This window comes from Microcebus murinus, chromosome 8, assembly GCF_040939455.1.
Source record: "Microcebus murinus isolate Inina chromosome 8, M.murinus_Inina_mat1.0, whole genome shotgun sequence".
NCBI lineage: Eukaryota > Metazoa > Chordata > Mammalia > Primates > Cheirogaleidae > Microcebus > Microcebus murinus.
Genome location: NC_134111.1, coordinates 73,785,464 through 73,802,022, shown reverse-complemented (window position 1 = coordinate 73,802,022; position 16,559 = coordinate 73,785,464). Strand labels below are relative to the sequence as shown.

Sequence of the window (16,559 nt, the reverse complement as noted above, 5' to 3'; positions counted from 1 at the left end):
ATCTAAAGCCAATATTCTTTGGAGGTGAACATTTTCACCTCAAAAACATCAATCACAGAAACAAAAAACAAAAACAGATCAGATCTTAAGATTCATTGATCCTGTAATTTAAAATAGAATAATAAGTATGTTTTGAAAGCATCGTCCTTTCAGAAATCTGCAGAGGGAGACAGTTCCATACAGCTTAGGTTTTCACTGCATTTGGTACCTAATTCATATTATGTATTTTTATAAATAGTATCTGGTATGCTGAAATCTATTTTCTCAATAGAATTTATAAATTCCTTCACGTTTTTGGAACAGATTGGAAACTTGCTCATATTACTTAAACCATGGAACATGTTAAGGATCCTCAAATAATACTCCTCAGCAGAAAGTGTACTTAAAATCTGGGAAGGCCAGGAGCTGGAGCAGAAGTGGCTCTATAAGCACAAAAATTCTTTGAAATCCTTTTTATTCCTTAAAAATTCTCATGAATTTTGCATTCTGCTTCATAATATATCTGTGTTCCCATTAATACAAAATAATGTTTTCTCCCCATATCTCTAATAGACTTGACATTCCAAGAACGTGCCTATCTAGGCCTTGGCTTCACTGGGTAGACAGATAAAGTTTGAGACCCTAGCACTACAACATGCTTAGTTTCTTCATCTGTAAAATCTGTAAAATGTAGTAACTATACACACCTTGTAGGGTGATTGTGGAAATAAATGGAATAACATATGTAAAGTGTTTAGTATACTCAAAAATGCTAATTATAAATATCTATAAAGTGAGATCTGTTCATCTAGAATATACTTCCTTTTTCTGCAATGACATTAGTGTTCACTAACATTGGATTCCACAGTCTATAGACACTGAACTGATTATAATAATTCATTTAACAAGTATTTATGAAGGCTGCAGTCTTCCCAGCATGTGTTAGGTACCATGTAGGAGCTAATGTTATAATTAAGGAAATATGGTTTATACTGGAAATGGAAAGTGTGAAAAATACACACAGAGAAGCAAGTTCGAGATGCGGGCTGTGAAGACAGTTCTATAGTTTAGTGGGGAGACATTCCATGGTTCCTTCTATCTGTGGAGAACATGGAGTGCTGACACAGGCATGTCGCTTGAAGGATGCAGTAGAACCTCCATTTTTTGACTGTAATATTAGGGGGTTGGACTAACCTATCTACTTTTTTGCACACATGTTGTGTCAGGCACTGTGTGCTAAGGAAACTCAGATGTTGAGAAGTCAACACAACGATTCAAGATCACACAGCCAGTGCTGGAGGAGCTTGGATTTGGACTCTGTTCTATCTGCCTGCAAGGCATGCAAATTGGCTTCCCCAGGGCCAAGAGCAGTTCTAAAATCAGGATCTGCAGCACCAATTACTGAAGTCAGGTGAACCCTGTCACCAACCTAGCAGTTTGGGGAATGCAGCCTCCACATTTATCTGTTTGCTGTTTATCCTGGTCTCTAATAGTGCTAAGTACATAAGGAAGCCCATAGTGAGTGTTTATTGATTAAATGAGTTTTCGAAATGGAGATATTCTCCAGAGATGCTACAAATTCCACAGGTCTTGGAAACTAACATTTTTGTCCCAAGAAGGAAGAATGAGTACAGGAAACCTGAGGTCTTTTGTTAACCCCTGAGAAAGTGATGTGTTAGTGACTTTCAATTTCGGTGCTAGAGATCCATTTGTGTCTGTGTTGGTTATTAGCATTTTTATCATTAGGACATGAAACTGAAATAAGCTATACCTGAGAAACAGGAAAAATCCCAAGTCATGTGTATAATCCACTTTTACTGAAGATATCAATAAATTTCATAAGAATAAAATAATTTCCCAATCAAAGAGATTGCGAAACTACCTAAATTGTCCAGAGCTTCACCCTAGATCACATTAGTTTCATTTAATAAAACTTGCTGTGTTTTTGGATTGTAAAATGTTACTGAAAATTATTTTGAAAATTATGTAACAAAAATAATGATAGCTATTTTCCTTAACCCTTTGCACTCGCTTGCTTTTTGCTCATTATCCACTCGACATTATCCACACTTGACATCTGAGTGCAAAGGGTTAAAATGATATTTTTTATATGGCTTAGGTCTAGACAAGAAAAATGGAAAAGAATGAAGAATTTGGTCCAACGTTTCATTCGGGTGAAAAGGAAGATACCGCAGTCAAAGGCGAAGGGATTTAGCTGGAATCTGGTTGGGGGCACACACTGCGATTTATCTAATTCATGAGATAAAATCTGGGTAAAGATGAAGAATTTAAAATGCCAAGGACACAAGGAATGTAAAACTAAATCCCAGCTGAAAAATATGGTCTTAGTGATCCTATTAACATACAGACTGAATTCAAAAATAAGGGAGGACTCAGCATGTCCACTCATGGCTTGATGATGATCTAGGTAGTCTTTTCTCCGTCGGCATTTCCATCAGCCTAAGTAAGATGGCAAATCTCTCCTACTTAGGTAACTTTCCCACAGTGAAAAGGGTTAGAAATAAGCATAGAGAAAATAAAGTAGACCCAGAATGTTAATATTTTGTGTTAAATTTAGAAAGTTAATTTGAAGGTGTTCATTATTTGAAGATAGAATTTGGTACGTTAAGCAACCTGACTTGTGATTTCAATTGAAACCACTGAATTGGTTTTCTTTTGCGGTTTTAAGTTGGCAGGTGTCAGCATATCTGATGAAGTTTGTGAACAGAATTGGAGTATTTTAAGAAAACATTGTTTAGTATATCTCCAAGTTTGAATTATTAATCTTGTAAGATTGGCTTAAAAGCTTAGAAACACTTTGCTTGTTAGGTTTGTGAGTTTGCCTTGTCAGGCATCTGAAGTGCTTAAGAAATCATATGTATTAAATTTATATATATATATATATATAATTAAAAATGTTGAGGGGAATTTAAGTAATTAAGTTTCAAATGGGACTCATTTCTTAGGAAAATTTAATTTGATAAACTTGAGTTAATTGAACCTAAAAAAGAACAAGTAAAAATGACTATATAAATAATATAGCAAGATTTATAAGTTGCAAAGGCTTAAAAACTAATGTCTTAAGATTAAATACTAGATTCAATGGCATTTTAAACCCAATTAACTGTAAGTTCCGTATGTGCACAGAAGGTCCCCTCGGACTTTAAAAAAGTCAACTGACATCTCCAAGGTACTGAGTGCCCATTCTGCCATGCACCCAGCTCTATGTGTTGGCTGCTACCACTCTATCCTTTCCCCAGATGACGCAACTGAGGTTTCCAGGGCTAAGGGACATGTCTGAGGCAACAGAACTCATGAGCCAGGATCTCAGTGTGAATTTCTGGACCCTGCTCAGAATCCAGTATCAGTGTCATCTGACTATAGATTGCTTCTGACTGGGAGGCTCTAATCAAACAACCAGGTGTCTACTTACTGGCTTCTTCTTTAACTTTATCCATTTCTGCCATTAATGAAACTTCTTTGTCAATGATGCTGGGGAAAAACAAAAACAAAAGCAAAGAATGTTTAATCAAAGATAAACTTTTAATAAGCACTGGAAGTAAAATAAAAATTATTTTCATTAAACAAAATACAAAATTACCATAAATATTTCTATGCTACAATGCCAGCAGCACACTCTGCCTTTCCAAAAATGAGGCAACATGGAAGAGATGTTCCCAAGGCTTACATAGGGACATCTGCTGATTAAATCATTGTCAACAAATCTAAAAAAAAAGTCGTTCAGACTCAGAACTGTACTGCTTTGTATTTAAATTTGGGGGTATTTTTGCCCTATACATTCCAAAGTTTCAAACCAATGTAATAAGTATTTGACAAGCTGGCACTTAGGTCATCAAAGACTATAGTTCCCAAATGTCTCTGTGCTCCAACCTCAGAGGTTCTGTCTGGAAGGGGGTGGGGTGGGCCCAGATCTGGTGCAGATGGTTTTGGGACCATACTTGGAGAAATATCTGGGTCAATCCATCCACATGCTCTACAGTATGAGTCTGCATTTTTTACTCTCACAAAGAAGCATCTCAAGGGTCTAATGAACTTCTCCCTGTTATATTTCATTTATTTTTTAGTCAGTCCTTTGAGAAGGTATTACCTGCATGAAGTTTCTCTCCATGTGATTCTGATGCCTGATCCTCTAGCTCCCCTCCCAGAAGCACCATGACATATTCCTGACATTCCCTTTCACAGATTCTTACGAAGGGAGGAGTGAAGAGAGAGGAGCCAGCAAAGAGGCTGGGAGCTGTGTAGGGTAGAAAGCCTGGGAGGAATTGCAACTTATTTGTTGAAGAAATCAGGTTATTTGTCCTGAAGAATGGTCCTAGGTTGGAATTTCACTGATTATATCTCCACAGTGTTATTTAACCTGTTCTTTTGTGTTGCCTATAAATTTGTCATTAGGTATAGAAATTTGATTAAATTCAGATTTGATTTTTTTTGGAACACTTTATGTTATATACTTCCATCAGCACAAAAATAATGACATAACAAAGTATTCTTCCTGAAAAAACCTGATCAAATGTCTACATCTAATAACAAATTTATAGGAGATACAAAGGATATCTACCTTTTTTATGATATTAGAAATTGAGATATTCAAATTCTGTCACTCTTTCCTCATTTATTTACTAGAATTCTTTCATAAAGAGAAACTTTCCTTATCAACTATTTGGTTATCATAAAGTAGAGTTTGTACAGGTAGGCAGGATAAACGCTTGGTTCTCTCCTTTTATTCATTTTCAAAATGACAGTTGATTCCTTAGTGTCCTTCAAAGGTAATCAGTGAAAAGTTTTTTGTTGGTTTGTATTGTTTAATTATGAACTCTTATTTAATGTGCTTCAGTACACTGCAGTTATCATCCTTGTTACTCCTTATTGTTCTATTAGATGGACTTTTATTTCTCCATCAGACAGATGTACTTTGAAAATTTAAAGTGTGTTGAAAATTTATTTCCCCTTATGAATTTTGCAATATTTGTCGAGGTCAGAAGTGATTTCTGGGATGTATCTGCAGCAGTTTGGGGGCTCCCCAACGAGAGGATGTAATCTAATTTCTTGGAGAGTAAGCAATGTGTGCTGAGAAGCTCAGCTCTTCCCAAGCAGGAAATCCTGGTGGAAAGAAATGCTGCTGTGTGCAATGAATGGCGAATTCTCCAGAACTGGGCTTGGAGCCTCGTCCGGCAGTTATCCCATGACGCACATGGCTTCAGGTCAGTGGATATGATCACTTTGGTGTAACCAGCATATCAGGACACCTGTACCTTATTTATTGACATTACACAGGTATGATGTCAATGTGTTTTAAACATAGGAAATGCATGATACAGAAAGGTGTATGGTGAGAAGGAAGTCTTTATCCCATCTCTGCCCCAGCTTGCTCAGTTCCCCTCCCTGGAGGTCTCCAATGCTACAAGTTTCTTGCATTTATTACCAGAGGCTGTCTATGCATGAACCAGAGTATATTTCGTAATTGTATAAAATGCTAGGTTGAGTCAATAGACTTGGTGCTCCTATGATTAAAGGCATATTTTGCTTCTCTGCCAAGTTAACAAACATAGCCATAATAGAGGCAAGTGTGCGTGTGTGTTTAAAAAAATTTTTACAACCTTCTTAAAGGGGGCACTTCTATCTTAGTTTAGGAAAACAAAGGTTAATAGACAAGCTAGTAGAGAGATAATGTGAGAACCCAGAGATTTGCAATCAGGAGCCCAAACTACAAGTATATGGTTCAGCCTCTCTGCCTGAGAAAATGTTCTGAATTTTTACCCCCTATGGAAATGGGAGAGAAGAGAGAAGATTCAGCAAGCAGCCTGGAAGCTGTGTGGGGTGAAGGCCCTGGGAGAACCTTCACTGGTGGGGTGGCAAGAGAACTTCAGGGTGACTGAATGTGACATGTTTCATGGTGGGGGAGTGCTCTGAGCCGTGCTCAGGATGCCACAGCTCTGCTTTGCTCGGCGTGAGGTTTGAATGTGTGTAGGTGCACTCATAGGGAAACTGAGGCAGCGGCTGGGCTTCATGCCCGGTCAACGCAAGGCTGGACAGGTGGGAAGAGGTACAGCCTGAAGGCAGAGTGAGTGTGAGAACGTGAACCCACTGCCACCCCCTGAACCAGCACAGATCTGAGGGGGCTTTGGAGTTCCACAGGCCGTGCAGTAGGAGTCCAGACAACTCACTTGGAGTGTAATAGGCTGGGTGACCAGCTGACCCATGGGTCACATGGTGGTGGAGCTACATACAGGTCACGTGACACTTGCAGGTGACCTGTGCTCCATTCTTGGAGGCAGAGTGAGGCAGGGCTGCGTGAGGTTTGGGATGGCTATCCAGGAATATGGCGCAGAGAGGACTAGAAATGAGAAGAATGAGAAAGCATTCGTTCATTTGACCACTATTTGCTGAGTGCCTGCCATGTGCAAGGCAAGGGTTTGGGGGCTGGGGTTTAAAAAATAAAGATTTCTTCCATCCCTGTGGAGCCTACATTCTTCTTGGGAAAGCTGAGAAGAATGTGGGAGGACCTGCCCAGACTCACTGGGGAAACGGTGAAAAACAGATAGGGAAGAAAATGGTGATGGCAAGAAAGACAGATTCGGATTCCCCTCCCCCATCAACTAGAAGGCTTCTAAATAGAGTGCTCAGGTTTTGAGAGCAGCAGAGCACACAACTAAGGGAAATAGATGCTGGTGACACAGGTTGGCCTGCCCTCAGACGTCCAGTGGGTCGCGGAGGAGCAGATAGCAGACACAGCATGGAGCCCCGAGGCTGGGATTCCCGCAGCCTGTGCGCAGAAGGGCCTTTGCTAATTTCTTTATCAGCCACAAGATCATGGTAACATTTTTGTTGATTAAATTTGTTAGCACAGTTTTGTGCCCCGAGAGTTTACAAGATGGACATTTGGGGTGTAATACACATCTCCAGGTGTAACACATACACACAAAGCTGGGTATTCATACAACAGCCAATGCAGGACTCCTGGGCTAGCAACAGGAGGGATGAAGGTTTGCACAATAAATTGTTAATCTGCTTAATGCACACACTTAAGGATGGGTAAAGCCTGTGAAGTTGGCATCCAATCATGCTTCTGTTCTTCTGGGTATTTCAACAAAGAAGATCGAACTCAAGTGCCTTAGCAATTCCAGTGCTGCTATCTCTGGATAACTTCTCTCAAACTCCTGTGCATGGTGGTAAGCCAGAGCTCTCTGCCGAGTCAGGACCCTGCTCTGAGCTGATGAACTGAGGGACCCCAAGATCAGAGGCCAGCCTAGACGCGTAAACTGGACCCTCCCTCAAGAATCTCAATGAGGTGGACCTGAGAGTCACTTGGGCTTTGCTGTCAAGGGAAGAATAACTGTGAAGACTGGACATGGAGGATGACGCAGGGAAGGCCAGCCTGTCCCTGGCAGGCTGTCAGACAGCGAGGAGCCAGCCCTACAGCAAGCCGAGTGCCAGACTAAAAGAAGGGTCAAAGAGGAAGGACTGTGTCTAAAACCTCCCAAATGCCCACAAAACCTGGGCTGTCTGGATGTGTCACATCCAGCTTCATGAGTAATTTCATCGGAGCCATTTGCAGGTCCTATGAAATCTTAGAGGTGCCAGGACAGAGATACGCTCGGAAGTGTTGCTTGATGACACACAACTCTACAGGCTGGATAAGGACAGAGTGCTTGGCAAAACCCTGGTAGGAGCTATCGGATATGGAGGGCCGAGGGAGTTCCTTTGAGAGGAATGACACCAGAGAGTAGAGCAGTGACAGGAGCATCACAGACAGTGTCCTGGACCACATTCCTGGTGGGGAAGCAGAAAAATCACATGCTTGCTGTGCACCCGTGTAGACACTTATCAGCCCTCAGGTGCCTCAAAATGAGAGCTGATCACAGTAACACTTTCTGAGTGCGTCCTGTGGGCTGGGCACATTAGGTAGCGCGCAGGTGCCTTGCTGGAATGATCTCATTTACACTTTGTGACACCCCAGGAGGTGTGAGTGCTGCTCTCTCCTTGCTACAGGGCCTTGGTGCACGCCCTTCCCTCTGCCTCGAAAGCAGCTCTCCTCTGCACCCTTGCCTTTCTTCATCTTATTAACTCTGAGTCTTCCTTCACGTCTTCGCTTATTAAAAGGATTTGTCCTATGAAATTTAGAATCAGTCAAAAGGCCGCACTCAAGGATCCAGAAGGCTGCATGTAGCTCCAAGGCCACAGGTTCCCCGCCCAACATATTCCTTTTTCTATGGCATAACAATAATGAAACTTCTTAACCAGTACATTGTGCTGCTTGTGCATATATCGTGTTTATGCAAAAATTTATACAATTGTGGCCACTGACACAATCTAATCATTTGAGACATAAGCTTATGCATAAAAGTATAATGATATTCACCAAACACACAAGGTTTTTGCTCAGAATCAAAACAGGTAGTTTGCATACTGAGGTGGTTTAATTATTGAAATTTGTGCTTCTACCACTAATCATTTGAAATTCTATGTTTTGAATGTTTTGGCTTTTCAACGGTGGTCCTCAGTACTCGGCAGAAATACATAACTCTTTACTGGCTTTTCACTGGGCACTAAAAGTTCTCTACATGGTTGGGTGAAGCCCTCGGCAAGCACCAGACTTAAGGCACAGCAAACATGTTCTACGCGAATAGCTCACATGAACCCCACGCTGACCTCACCTGTTTCAGATATGCCCTGTATCGTTCCAAAAACATCTCTTCTCATTTTATCCAAACTGTCTGGATAGTAAAATTTTATTGTATTGCCATAAAAAAGCTTTTATTATCAAAGCAATAAGGTGTAAGGAGAAGGAGATTACCATGGCAAAGACTTCACAGTTTGTTATATAGTTAATCACAGAGATAAAGTATCTTTTTATAAAAATGTTTCTGCCATCTTAATTCCTTTCTATAGGGGACTAATAATAGTAATAGTAATGAAAAGAGCTAGAAAGTCTCTTTAATAGCAATACACTTATCATTTTCTGCTCTGTGAAGACTGTCTTTAAATTTGGAGACTAAGACATTGAGAGACAAGCTTGGGAGCCTGGATGGGCCCCGTCCAACTCAGTGTTCTTCACAATAAAGATGGGTGACAGGGCGGCGGCCACAGGCCCTCAGTGGCTCACAAGCTGGAGAGCAGAGCCTGCAGGTGCGTATGGAGGAATGAAAGAGCATTTCAAAGGGAATTTACAGAAGTTAATCTGTAACAGCAGCCAGCGTCAGATGCTAAAGAGTTAAAACAAGGCCACTGTTCCATGGCCACGGCATTTGCCTCAGGCAGACTGGAGTGAGACACACTGCCAGGGACCAGCCCACCCCACACAACTTTGCTTCAGGACCTTCTTGTGGATAAAGTGCTTCTGTTGGAGCTTCCTTAACTCGCCACCTTCCTGAACTCATCATGTCAGGAAGGAGACAGAAGCTGCAGCAGGACCCCGGGGAAGAAGAGCCTGGATTTCCCAGCCCCATTGTACAGAAAGAGAAGCAGGAAAGTGCTGGGGAGAAGGCATGCTAATGGAATGTTCCAGCCTTTCTGGCCTCTACCAAACAGGTAAAGCATGCAAATGAGTGATAAGCCCTAAAGCCAGGCTTCCCTGCACAAAGGAGTTCCATTTCTTTCACTAAAGAGAAAAGAGTGGTACAGACATTTCTCCCAGCAGTGGGCTCTGATCCTTATTATTGCATAGGAGTAAGAACTGTGACCAACAGCTCAGAGGAACGCCAGCTGGGCTCCTGACAGCCCACAGTGCCCAGTGGCCGCCATGTGGGCCTTGAGCTGGGAGCTGCCTCTGCCCTGCACTGGCCAGCACGAGGGAAGAGTTGGGTCCCTCCCACTGGGTGAGAGGGTCTGCCCACTGGGTGGAGGGCAGGGAAACTTCCTTTGTACATTAAGGCGTATTATTCTGCAAATGGGTACTGACCGTTTGCAGCCCAACTCCCCAAGTATTACCAGCAGTTCTTGGGCAGAGGGCAAAACTAGTCAGGGGTTTCAGCTCACCCATTTCTCAACTATTGCAGCTGTCCACAAGCTTATCTCCTAGCTTGACGGCCACAAGGCCACAAATGCAGCAAGACTGTGTCTGGTTCTATATCCCAGGGACAGGAGGAGCAGCAACCCTAACTGCAAATGGCGCACACGCTCTTGCACACTGCCAACTCCTGGTTCCTCCTTTCTCTGTTCTGCTCCTCATCCTATCCCCTCTTCTGTACTCTGTGTGCTGGTTACCGGTGTCACCCCTCACCCAGTTTCCCAGGCGCCTTTTCCTTCCCTTTCCACATGAAGTCCACGCCAGAAATGTCTCTCGTGCTGACCTTTCCTCTTCCACTGTCTCTGCTTTAACCCTGGGCTCACTATCAAGTCCGTGGCTATGTTTGTTTGTTTGTTTGTTTACTTATTGCTACAGTGCTAGGACTCCTGGGTCTATCACCTTCCACTCTGTACATTTTTGCATTTAGGTTTTACAACAACCTGAATTCTTTTCATAACTGGAAAATAATAATAGAATTTTTTTCTGAATGCAGCAGTGTTGACAAATCGATCTTTCTAAAGATTTCCTAATTCCACAGTGTTAACTGGTAAACATACAAAATCCAATACACATGTCTGGAGCATGTAGACTGGGGTTAGGGGACAACCCCTTTGAAAAGCTGCCTACTGATTGTGACTATGAGGGAAGGAATGTAGCACTGTCTCCTTGCACGGACCACGCTCAACACAAAAAGCAAAGGAAAAAGCTGCCAACGAATGTCAACAACTGCACTCAATTGCCGATCAGACTGAGCCCATTATATTTCTATTTCTTTTATCAGAGGTAATACATTGTATTAACACCTCTTAGTCTTCATATTTTATGTTGGAATCGTACAATGATTTGAAACCACACTAATGAACAGTCCTTTGTACTGTCTGAAGTGTACTTCTGGATTGAAACATGCAGATTTAGCATAAGGACTACCTCCCAACACTTGTAAAATTCTGGAGTTCTTCAAAAAGGACATAGTTAATTAAAAAAAAAAAAAAACCCACAAGGATTCCGTTTTCTTCTTGGAATTCTTAAGATGACAAAGTTGCAAATCCTGTAAAGTCTATAAATCCCACAACGGCAAATGCTCAACTGAAAAATCTGTATTCTTCATATACCTCCATTTAGAATTTTACATATGACTTTGCTTAATAACAGAATTTTTTTTATCTTTACTGATTACTACTTAGTTTGGTCTCTTTCCATGGAGATCACTATTCAGAAAAGTAGCTTAACTGAATTTCAGTTTCTATAACTATAAAAATGACATGACTCCTGCCCCACTCCCACCTTTTTAAAGCCACCACCTGTGGAAAGAAAAAGCAAAATTATTCTGTCTGTGGATGCTAATTGTTTCATAGCACAAGAATACCATTTAAGGAACTGAGTTAACATTCTTTACATTTTTACATCATTTTACATACTCATTTTAAAAAAACTAGAAAGCAGGATAAAATGAAACAAATTTCAAAATGAAACAAAATAAGGCAACATCTCATACATGAAATAGAGCCAACCACTCTGAACACTTGGTTGTATTTCCTTCCAAAAAAAAAAAAAAAAAAAAAACTGAGGGAGAAGGGGTCTCTGCAGAGACCATCATGGTTGTTGAACACGAATAACTTGGGAACAGAAACTGGAAGAGACTGGTGTGATACAAGAAGTACCAGCGATGCTAGCTCACATCCAACTCAAGGCGGGCTCCTGACTTTATTGGCCCACATGTGAAAAGGGGAGGAGACGTGCTCTTTTTGTTTCAGGCCACGAGTGTCTTCCACTGCCACTGCCCGCTGTGAGGCCCTGCCCCAGCCCAGGCTTCCAACGTTTATTAAATAGCTAAATTTTATGTATTCATTTTTTATTCCAAGAAGTAGACTTTCCTAATCTTTAGTATATAGCACACACACATAATTTATAAATGAATTTTCCAATTTGAGGGATGTGCTCAAACTTCCGTTATAGATGGAGTGAGACCCAGGCAGCGTACTCCTCCCTGAGCACATTGTGGTCTTTTGTGCTTCTGGTTCCTTGTGTCTTTTTTTCTGCATGCAAATGTCGCCTCTGCGATGGAGATGGAGCCAGGGTCAGAGCTGACTTTCCCCTCCCTGAAGCACAGCTCCATTCCAGCTTGCTTCTGTCTGCACCCACTAAACTCTGGGCTTCCTTAGGAAAAAGATTGTCTTCATTCCTCAGTCTTTTTAGCAGTGCTTCTTCAAGTGTGGTCCCCAGACACGCACATTCGTACTCACTGTACTCATTACATGCAGACTCCTGGGCCCCACCCCACACCCATGGCATCAGGATCTCTGGGAATGGGGCCTCGTGCTTGAGAAAATTTGAAAAGTACCTGCCTGGCACACATTCATCTACCCATTAAATGGATGAATAAAGAAAAGGGGAGAGAGCAGTAGAGAGGCACGGCAAGATGTGAAAGGGCAAGAGAGCTGTTTTGGTGGCAACTGTGGTCATTCATACCGGGAGAGCCCATTGTCTTAACTATTCTCTTCATCAGACAGTAAACAGCAAAACTTGTGATGAAATACCTATCTCAAAGCTGGGGTCCACTGCATGCTACAGAAACAGAAAGCTGGAGAAGGACAACTTCTTCCTAGTATCTTGGGGTAGAGAAAAAGAAATTTCCTAAATGCTATTCTGGAAGGGAAGAGAACCATCCTTAATGAACCATGTATCATGAACCAGACTAGTGATTTTCTAGCATGATCTGGTACATGTATTATCTTGTACAATGCAAATTTTGACTAAACTTCTAGAAAGTGATAGCTGAGTAGGAGTTAAAAAACTCAACCAGCTTCAGAACTAGAATATGTGGAGATGAGATTTAAACCCTATTGTGTCTAACTCTACCCTCCACGTCTCCTAATTTAAGTGGTTAATAAAGCTTGAAAAATGTGGCTTTTATTAGAATATGGCCATAAGAATCAAGAGTTTATAGTCACTGGAAGAATAATGTAATACACGTATAAGGAATTCTATTATGTTGACTTCAGGTGCAGCCTTTCTATGTGATTTGTTGCTGTCTTAGCTGACGAATTGCCTAAAATGACTCCTTAGTCCCACTGTACCAGTCCAATAAATAGAAATAAGCCCTAAGATCCATTATGAAACTGTGATCTAGGCCATCTCGCTTTTTAGTATTACAATGTATCTTATATAATATTTATACCAATATATAAGATCTAATTCATCTTATTTTTTTTTAGTAAAAATGGATTATAGTGTAAATTAAAAGAAAAAGATCATACTCTAGCACCCCATGGAAATGTGTAGGTAGAACAATTTGCTTAATTCCTTTTTGTATTTCTATTCCAGGAAAAAACTCAAAATTCCTTTTTAGAATCATGTTAACAGGCTGGTTGATTGGTAGCTTTCATTTGCTGAAAAAAATTAGAAATCTTTTTAGATTTCAAGCTGAAATCAAAAGCAACTTCATGTCCTCCAGCTCCTATTGTGGGTCTATTATTCTGCAAAGAAGGCTGCAGTGCCAGCAAAGCTGACGTCCACCGCCAAGCGTGCGGCTGCTGTAACGTATGGAGGTAATCCGCACATGTAGCGCAGGAAGGCTATTAATACAGGGCACTATTTATGCTGGTTTCCTGGGGACTGTACCTAAACTGAAAAGGCCAGTTCAGTGCTTTTCGTATTTATCAACCTGCTCTTCCTTCACTGTCAACTGATTCATTCGGTCCTTGCAGGGGCCCTGGGGAAACATCTATTGCAGAGAAAAACCTCAGGGAGGAAAGAAAATAGGAGAAGAGAAGCTTTCACCGCCAAAGAGTGAGCTATGCCTATTTAGAAAGACACGTATTCACAAATGAGGCAAGATTTGAAACACACTGTACCACGGGGACTTGCCTTAGTCACAAAGTCACAGGAACCTTGAGTTTCCCCATGTTATATGGTATTTGCCCTTTTCACAATTTCAGAACTGATCCTGGAGCTTATTTCTGTTTATTGGACTGGTGCAGAGTGAGGAAAAGGAGTCATTTTGGGCAATTTGTCACCTAGACAGCAAGAAAACCATACATAGGGCTCTCTTGAGGCATAAATATATTTATTAGCCTCTTCCATTATTATCTCTTGGTTTCCTTTGAAAGTGGATGCTCGTCTCCATACTGTGTGTTCTTTTAATATTCTGGCATAGTATTGAATATTGGGTGTGGGGAGAAGAAACAAGTTTGTTTAATTTCCTCTGCTTGGTGCTTTGTACAAGTCACAAGCAGGTGGGAATTTAGAAAAACCATTTGATGAGAAGGAAATAGATTCGTCAGAAAGTCTTGTTTGTACAGGTTTTGATCAATGAAAAGACTGTATTCATTTCCAGAGCAGAGGGACATACAGACCTTTTATTAAAATTCTTTTAAAACAAAACAGTTAAAAAACACAATCCAAACTCTTGATTTTATTAAAAAACAAAACAAAAGCACAACTCAAATTCTTGATTTTTTGCGATCATTACATGTTTAGTCTAAGGAGCTGGCAAAATCTAGTAATCGCTTAACATATTCCTGATAATTAAATAGGGAATCGAAAGCTTTGTAAAATTATTATGTAACAATGCCAAGTGGCTGAAAAGGCTCCTGAAGTCAGCTCTCCTACTGATAATCCCATTATAAACATGCCTTGCTGTTTTATTACATTTTATTACAGTACAGCTATACTACTCCAGATACTCTCAATTCTAGTGTATACGCTAGGAGTGTTTACTATTTCAGCTACATTGGTTTTATAATGGAATCTCTACTCATTACTCTTGCTTATATCAACACCCTCCATGTGACTGAACTCAAAAACCCAGTTTGCTTGTTGTCACAGCATCTATTTTGTGACATCTATTTTGTTTCATCTAATATGTATTTTTCCTATACTTACCTATTAAATTATAGATTGCTCCACAATTCCACTGATTCTCCTAATTAAGAGAGAGTAATTAAATGGCCAAAAAATACTTGTTCAACCACTACTGCACCATAAGATATGCAAAAATACCTTCTGTTTCATTCCATTTAAATAGCACAAGGGCTGGCACACCTGAGTATGTCACTGGCCTCACAGTAGCTGGACAGATGCCAGGTATGCCCAAGAACACCAAGTAATACTGCTGCCCGGCTGACGCCAAGGAAGAACAATAACCCTCAAACAGACATTTAATGGAACAATCCCCTACTGTATTTATCTTTACATGCCTCAGGTCTTCATCCTAATCCTGGTTCCTACTGAGATATGTGGTTTTATTGCAAAATGAGAAAAAGACTCAGGTAGGAACTGAATGGCTAACAAAAGTGACTGCCTCTCATTAGCTACAACCTTCAGTTCTTAATTTTTCCACTTTCTTCTAAAGACTGAGTTGGATTCAGTAATGAAAAACAGACAAAAAAGCAAAGCCCCCAATTTTCTTCATGTCAATATAATTGTTTTTCTGATCTCAATGAGGCAAAAATATAATTTGACTTTTAAAATGTGTAGCTAGAGGATTTATGTTTCAGGGGGAAAAATTTCCTACTGCATTGAAATGGAAAGAGAAGGCACTATCATATGTAAGTGATTGGAAAGGAAATTCGCTCTCTCATATCTCCAGAGGTGGCTTAGGAGGGCAACCGAGGGGCAGACAGATACTCAGGGGTGCTTTGAAGGGAGGAGTCTCCATCATTCCCCCAAGGAGCTACAGCAGACGGGACTGAGGATGCACTCTTCCTCTCGTTTCCTATCACCCAGCCTCTCCCTGCACGACTGACATCTTGGGCCAGAGACTTTTTGTTATAGGAGAGGAGGGAGGGGCTGTCCTGTGCATTCTGACATGGTGAGCAGCTTCCCTAGCCTCTACCTACCAGATGACTGTGGCACTCCCACCCTGTGGTTGCGACAAGCAAAATTATTTCCAGACCAACTGTCTCCTGGGGGGCAAATTCCTCCCGTTGAGAACCATTGGTCTGGCCCCTGACACATGGCTCCCTTTGCAGGACCCTCCACTGGCAGTTTGCAACCACAAAAGTCAAGAGAATCATTTGGGTGTTTTTTATTTTTGTTTTTTTTAAGTCTATTCCTGGGACCATTCCAGGCCAGTGGAATTAGTATCTCTGGGGCTGGTACTTAGGCAAAGGATGACCACAAAGCTCCAAGAGTTTTTAATTACAGTGTATACACATATATTTTAGTATGGAAAGAAGTAAATATTAACTTACAGGCATCATCTTTCAATGTTAAGTTATTCACAAAGAGAACAAATAAAAAACCCGAAGGACACAGAAAAACCAGGCTTTTATCATTGTTTGGAGAGCCAGGTATCCCACAAAAGCGGCTAAAATTTGGAGAATGGTGTGGGGGGAAGCATGGCAAAAATCAGCTGTGATAAACCTGCAAAAGGGAAGAAAAATGGTCTTTTTTGGACTCAAACTAAAGTGGCTCCAAGGACATATGTTTCAACAATTTCATATTATTTGGGCATCCAACAAGCAGCAAAGCGGGGGATATGGGAGAGATTGTCATATAGGTTGTTCTGAAATGCAACAACCCCACTGGCAATTTCCCATTTGGGAGGCCA

At 41.0% G+C, this 16,559-nt stretch overlaps 1 protein-coding gene across 6 annotated transcripts in view; it reads right to left on the bottom strand.

Annotated features, from left to right (window-relative positions):
- Positions 1-16,559, bottom strand: part of SPATS2L (spermatogenesis associated serine rich 2 like) — a 157,982-nt gene that overhangs the window by 11,766 nt on the left and 129,657 nt on the right. For all 6 annotated transcript variants that reach the window (XM_076005780.1, XM_012739084.2, XM_020288284.2 and 3 more), the window contains one exon: positions 3,413-3,471. In XM_076005780.1, the coding sequence (XP_075861895.1) occupies positions 3,413-3,471 (59 nt within the window). The remainder of the gene's footprint in view (positions 1-3,412; positions 3,472-16,559) is intronic.